This window comes from Gigantopelta aegis, chromosome 3 (genome assembly GCF_016097555.1).
Source record: "Gigantopelta aegis isolate Gae_Host chromosome 3, Gae_host_genome, whole genome shotgun sequence".
Lineage (NCBI taxonomy): Eukaryota > Metazoa > Mollusca > Gastropoda > Neomphalida > Peltospiridae > Gigantopelta > Gigantopelta aegis.
Genome location: NC_054701.1, coordinates 57,662,937 through 57,670,216, shown reverse-complemented (window position 1 = coordinate 57,670,216; position 7,280 = coordinate 57,662,937). Strand labels below are relative to the sequence as shown.

The 7,280-nt window shown below is 39.4% G+C and overlaps 1 protein-coding gene across 1 annotated transcript; it reads right to left on the bottom strand.

Moving 5' to 3' along the window:
• Positions 1–4,043: 4,043 nt before the first annotated feature.
• On the bottom strand, positions 4,044–6,879 carry LOC121391165 (MAM and LDL-receptor class A domain-containing protein 1-like). Its single transcript, XM_041522883.1, has 3 exons — positions 6,415–6,879; positions 5,200–5,337; positions 4,044–4,408 (listed from the first exon to the last, which is right to left on the bottom strand). Exons 1-3 carry the CDS (start codon positions 6,737–6,739, stop codon positions 4,059–4,061), a joined length of 813 nt encoding a protein of 270 aa, XP_041378817.1. The 5' UTR covers positions 6,740–6,879; the 3' UTR covers positions 4,044–4,058.
• Between the last annotated feature and the right edge of the window lie 401 nt (positions 6,880–7,280).

Here is a 7,280-nt window from a genome sequence, read left to right as displayed (position 1 = left end):
AGGATTTTTTAAATAAAAAGAGTTCACAATAGCAAATAAACTCAGGGTTTTTAGGAAACGTAACACTGAAGCTGTGCAGTACTTTAGAAGTGACCCAATAGAAAACTATACGGAAGTAAAACGCTTGTATTAACGCTAATGCCAATACACGGTTCTGTTTTATCAGCTCGCCATGTTGTCCATGAAAGAAAGGAAGGAAATGGTTTATTTAACGACGCATTCAACATATTTTATTTACGGTTATATAGCGTCAGATATATGGTTAAGGACCACACAGATATTGAGGGAGAAAACCCGCTGTCGCCACTTCATGGGCTACTCTATTCGATTAGCAGCAAGGGATCTTTTATATGCACCATCCCATAGACAGGATAGCACATACCACAACCTTTGATGTACCAGTCGTGGTGCACTGGCTGGAACGAGAAATAGCGCAGTGGGCCCACTGACGGGTATCGATCCCAAACTGACCGCGCATCAAACGAGCGCTTTACCACTGGGCTACGTCTCGCCGTCCATGAAACAGGCCGTTTCGTACGTGTTAATAGTTCACTGATAATATATATGATATTTATCGATGTCACTAAACTGGATGCAATTCATATGGTCAATGATTAAGATGTACAACTTAAAAGCAATGGTAGAACACCAATATAATTTCAATTTTTTTAAAATGGCATTGACAACGGATATCAAGCGGCAAGTATATTTCAAAGGAAACATGGTGTGAAATTATAAATCAAATGTAATCTAAACCTAATCTGTCCATTAAGATGAACCAGTATCCACGCCAGGGTTTTGTAGCTTTTCTCTCTGTACATTATATATGATACAAATAAGTTGATAATAGGTTGAGTGTCGATTATCTTCGATAGATGCACTAGTATCGGTTGTTTCCCTTGAATCATACGATACAGCTCAATGTCTGGGACGTAATAGAGTACTAGAATTGGTCCATACCCTTGAATCATACGATACAGCTCAATGTCTGGGACGTGATAGAATGAATGAATGAATGTTTAACGACACCCCAGAACGAAAAATACATCGGCTATTGGGTGTCAAACTATGGTAAAGGCAAATCTAAAGTGATGATCAACATCAATGTAAAAATGCAACAGTTAAATTAAAACACAGTGTAAAGAAATATGCAAAAATACAAATATCACAGATATATCAAATTAAAATTGGAGTAAAAGTCAGTATCGCGTAAAAATTGTAATACAAATTCTGGATGGAATCGAAATGATTCCATCAGATTTGTTTGTCCAAATATATCTTTTCGAGTTTCTTTGAGATAGAGTACTAGAATTGGTTCATCCCCTTGAATCATACGATACACCTCAATGTCGACAGACCCACTAGCATTTTTTTCCGTTTCATCTAGTGACCCATGTCTAAACACCGTGGTATGTGTGGTGCTGACTTGTGAAAAATAGTAAAATTTGTAAAATATCATATGTAAGTAGCCTTTGTGATAGAATCGAATGTCTCCTCCAATCCAATTGACAACGTTGACTTGTTATAGCAGATGTAAAATCTGTCTTACTGGCTATATCTGAACGAAAAGCCAAGCAAAAGATGCTACTTCAACATGTTCTAAAAAATAGTCAATTTAAATTCCTGGCAAAGATTTCTTAGTCGGTACATTCCGTGTTAGTTCTTAATGTCAGTATACATACGTTTTTCTGTTTTGTTTGTTTTCTTTTTAGAAAAAAACACATACATGTATATTTACAGCATTTTTATTATTTACGTATGTATAATAATTCATTAACAGTATGTACATAAATATGCATATATTACACAAACATCAGCACATGCGCGCACACACCTAAACAGTCAATCAAAAAGGCACACGAACAAACACCCATCCCTTCTATCCATCCATCTGTATTAATACAAAGACGAAATCATACAAAAATACAGACCCGTGTATACCTTAAGGCATGCTGATTATATGCCGATTTTAAATGATGTGTCATTCTGGCACACACAAAAAATTGTTTCATCAGGTTTATTATATTCAATGACTCGTAAAGGCTTTTAGAAGCTTTTAAGATATTTAGAAAAAAAATTCTCGTATTACGCATCACCAACTAAACTGTTTGATGCGACGTCTGTCTTGACTGTATACATGCACAAGGTTTTTACCCAGTTATTTTTGGTAAAAGATTTTTACACATTAGTTATCGTCTGGATAAAACAAATACAATGTCAGTGCTCACAGCAGACGTCATACGTGTGTCAGAATATGTTTATCGTTCGCATGCACCTGATATTATCGTCACAGATTCATAAGGGCATGTCATCATGACTTTCCATTGATCTCTATCTTGGTCAGCTTTAGATTTATCATAGTAGTCTTAGGAGTGGCAGTCTTCCTACAAAACGGGGGTGATGAACCGTTCTGGACAGTAGCAGTCCTCCTATACGCGGAACACCTCACAGTGATTCATGGATGCAGTGATAACCTGGTTAAAACATTCTTTACACTCATACAGTTTGTATGACATATAGTCTCCGCCCCCCCCCCCCCCCCCAAAAAAAAATGTTGCGATAGTTATAATTTTATTATATATTAATTTTCTTTCTTTTTTACTATCCCCATCCAAACCTCCTCCAAAGTTCCCTTGGCATTCCACCTCATGTCACTGGAGCCTGGATTTTCTGGAGCCGCCACTGAAACCCGCCATATTTTTCCATTAGTAGAAAGAGATCCTTTATATGCGCCATTTATATACAGGATAGCACATAACACGGCATTTGATTTACCAGTCGTGGTGCACTGCATGGAACGAGAAATAGCCCAAATGGGCTCGCCGACGAGGTTCGATCCTAAAACGACCGCTCATCAGGCGAACACTTTACCACTGGGCTCCACCCCATACCACCTGTCTCATACTGATGAGATTGCGATTTTGAACACATTAATGGTTTTGGCGATCAGAGATTTAAAACTGTATCGGGTATTTTACAACATACAATGTGGCTCAGGTTCTGTTACTGCATAGAAAGAAAAAAAGAAAGAAATGTTTTATTTAACGACGCACTCAACACATTTTATTTACGGTTATATGGCGTCAGACATATGGTTAAGGACCACACAGATTTTGAGAGGAAACCCGCTGTCGCCACTACATGGGCTACTCTTCCGATTAGCAGCAAGGGATCTTTTATTTGCGCTTCCCACAGGCAGGATAGCACAAACCATGGCCTTTGTTGAACCAGTTATGGATCACTGGTCGGTGCAAGTGGTTTACACCTACCCATTGAGCCTTGCGGAGCACTCACTCAGGGTTTGGAGTCGGTATCTGGATTAAAAATCCCATGCCTCGACTGGGATCCGAACCCAGTACCTACCAGCTTGTAGACCGATGGCCTAACCACGACGCCACCGAGGCGGGTCTTATGTTACTGCATAGATTATTCTGTCATAACATATGGACCGTCCGAAGGCTAAAATATGTGGATTGGCAGTATAAAAAGAATCACAACAGTAGACAATCATGTCCAGGTAGACAGAAAAAACCTAAAAAGGGCAACTTTCCGTATTTCGGGTACCATCTTCATAAATCAAGGGTAATATTCAGCCTTGATACATGTAGTCAAGATTACTGATATCCACTACTAGCGCCCTCTATTGGAAGAAAATGTGTAACACCGATTATGTCCCTTACACGATGACATCGCTGGCCAATCACAGCATCGGTAACATGTGACAATCTTGAAAGCAATATCAAAAATTAACCGCCGGACGCTGACGCTGCCATCTTTGTTTACAATAACAAGGGAATCTATAAGGAGCGTTGCGATTCGTTGCAATCAGATCTCATCGCATCCAATGCAATTTAAGCATTTTGTGGCACGATTTCTTGACGACATGTATCAAGGCTGAATACGAGGAACGAATATTAGCCTTGATTTATGAAGATGTTCGGGTGCATGCGTCTGCATTATTGCCGCCTTGTAACATACGATCATGTTGTATCTCTTTCAGTTGGCACATCTAAGGAGCCCGTTTAAAACCAAATTTGCCATCATACTAAACTGTACATTTACTGACAATTTCCAAATTTGGTTGTTACATTGTCTACAGATATTTTCCCGCCAACAGTTCCTCTTTTGGCCTGTAGTCCTATACGGAAATTTTGAGACGGGGGTATTTGTGCCCGGCCTATTGTCCAGTCGTTTGACTTGCTTGTTGATCGAAACCACACGTTACAGTTCAGAAACATCTCTCCATCAAACTCGGATTGAGTACAAACTGAGAGTATTCCAACATAAGGCCCATCGATCTTGTACACGAAGCTGAGGCATTGTGGGACGGACGAATTGAGCAAAGGGGAGAACACTCTTGTTTTCTCACCAGGAGTCCGCGACATTCCATCCGCTTCGATAAAGTGATCTGTAAAAGTAAACGTACGAGTAAAGTATACACGCGGAAATACATCATATTTGATTAATAACATGATTACATAATTTTAACGGTTCATTAATTCAGTTCAGAGCCGTATTGACGTACATACCAACTAGACCCAGGTCTTGGGCGCCAAATTTTAGGGGACGGCAAAATCGGGGAGGGGGGGGGGGGTTAAATTAGAACGTACTAACTCTTTATGCCAGATCCATCCGTCCATTGCCCCTCCTCTCCCCCCAATTAGCCTAGTAGAATATATTCTTTATTATGGTTTTGATTCCGGTGGAAGGGGGGGGGGGGGGGGGGGGGGAGGAGACGCAAATATATTAGTGTCATAGGGGCTTAAATACCTCTCTGACTGAGTTTCGTTTCATTTTGAGTTTCTTGGTTATATCCAATTAAGGTTTAAAGCACTCTGGCCTGGCTAGTCATCTCAGTTATCTACGTTGTCTGTTCAAGGCATGGGGTAATGTTGAGTTGTTAACATATTTGATGAGAAAGATATTGATGTAGTGATCTTACACCATTTTGATGATCCATGAAAACATTTCAGGTTGATACCAGTACTGAAATGCGAACCCAGTACCTACTAGCCTTAGCCACTATACCACCGAGACCCGCTGGATTTTTTTTATTCAGATGCAGTTGAGAGGAAGACCAAACATTTGAGGTGTGATGACAAGTCTTTAAAGAATACTATCTTGATGGCTTAGGGTTTGGACTTTAGATTTTGAGTGTTTTATAAGCACGGCTCCTGCTGTACCGGGTACGGAACTCACCACTGTTCTCCAGGCTGGATTTGCCCAGTGCGTTGTGGAGCGAGAACGTCTTGATAGTCCAGTCGAACGAGTCGTCGGAGGCCTGGGTGTAATCACACAACGTCCCGCCATCGAAATCACACGATACCTTCAGTACGCCTGTTCAGAGTAGAGTGACAAGTAAAATAAACCCAGTGAAATTTAGCCTTTTTGGGTTATATCTGCTACATTTTACACCCAGAAATCGTTATATCGAAAAGCAAGGGTCTACATTAACAAAGCTTGCTTTTGCGTGTAACTACATATATTTGTAATGCTTAAATGCCTTCGTTTAAGACAAATTGGCTTTGTGTGTTATGTTTGTTATGTTACACGGAGGGCTAGCAGCCAGGGCCCATATTGTCGAAGCTATCTTAGCCTACGAAATCGTGAAATCATCGTAAGCTATGACGTCACCTACGACGGTTTTACGATTTCGTAGCGCTAAGATGGCTTCGAAAATAGGGCCCCTGGACTCGTTATGTCCAAACACAAGGGTCTGAATTTACAAAGCCTGTTTTTGTGTGTAACTAGCCTTAATATATTTGTAATGTTTAAATACCTTTATTTAAGAAAAACAGGCTTTGTAATCCTGCCCCTTGTGTTTAGAAAAAAAAACCTACACATATTTTAATTATGAAAATTCAGAAAGGAAGGCAATTTTATTCCCCTTTTTTCATATGATAATGATTTCTGCCATTCCTATTACATATATGTCTCCAAAATACTACATTTAATACACATGAAAAAACCCCAAATCGATGACTCATCGCATTTTGGCCAAAAATAGACATAACCAGTTTTGAACATGAGGGCAGACACTGCCTTGGAGAATAATTATAATATTAAAGTGACCCGTGTTCGGTAAGCTTCACTGCGTATAAGGTTGTACAATGCCAAATTATGTCAATACAAATTATATTACTGCATTTGTGTTATGATGTTTGTTTAGTTGTTTTTATGAGTGATAGATAGCCAGACATTTCTCTTGCGATAGTTATCTTTGATAACGTGTTATTAACATAGAATATACAACTAGTATAAGTATGGGAATTGTTACCACTTCTTCAATTTTGTTTCATTAATAAATATACGTTCATCAATAACATTTATCCTACTCTTATTAACTAAGGTCATGGCATTAAATTAATGTACTTAATTAAAATATATTGTTCTGATAAATTATGTTTGACATACCACTACATCGAGACGTTTCTATTGTGACGTCATCAATGGCAATGCCACCACCAGTTCTGTGACCAGACTGTGCGATGAAAGAAAGTTTCTTGGCATATCCACTGATGTCTGCTTCCGCCGTCCTCCAGTTCACTTGAAGTTGAGAAAGGCTCAAGACCAGTTTTGAATAGCTTGAATTCCTGTGCTCATACACTTTCAAGATGGCGTTATTGTTCTCGTGAAAAGACACGCTGACCTTCAAGCAGGCATCACCGGCGAGTAGGAAACCCGCAGATTCCATGACTGCCTTTGAGTTTCCATATTCATAGGGGATGTAGGCAAACATGTAGTGACCTGCGTTAATAATATACTGCAGTTAAATAAATATGAACATAGCATTATGAAATATAGTTATATTCAAAAGAACAGTTTCAATTGATATAATTTTAATGTGAACGTAAGTTGGTTTTTAAATAAAATAATGAACATAAATATGTATTGTATATTATAAGACTTTCCATAACTTATGGTAGGTGGCTGGTCTGCTCTGTAATCCGGGAAGGTGTGTACTTCCGCCAGTGAAAAAAGAAAAAAGTTTGTTTTATTTAACGACGCCGCTAGAGCACATTGATTTTTTATCTTATCATCGGCTATTGGACGTCAAACATATGGTCATTCTGACACTGTTTTTAGAGGAAACCCGCTGTCGCCACATAGGCTACTCTTTTTACGACAGGCAGCAAGGGATCTTTTATTTGCGCTTCCCACAGGCAGGATAGCACAAACCATGGCCTTTGTTGAACCAGTTATGGATCACTGGTCGGTGCAAGTGGTTTACACCTACCCATTGAGCCTTGCGGTGCACTCACTCAGGGTTTGGAGTCGGT

What these genes read in the sequence shown, in the direction of transcription:
- LOC121391165 (XM_041522883.1), bottom strand. Translation starts at nt 6,739, where the DNA reads ATGTTTGCCTACATCCCCTATGAATATGGAAACTCAAAGGCAGTCATG. An exon ending in AGAAACGTCTCGATGTAGTG is followed by an intron (nt 5,338 to 6,414) that starts GTATGTCAAACA and finishes TACTCTGAACAG; the next exon opens with GCGTACTGAAGGTATCGTGT. An exon ending in ATCCAGCCTGGAGAACAGTG is followed by an intron (nt 4,409 to 5,199) that starts GTGAGTTCCGTA and finishes TTACTTTTACAG; the next exon opens with ATCACTTTATCGAAGCGGAT.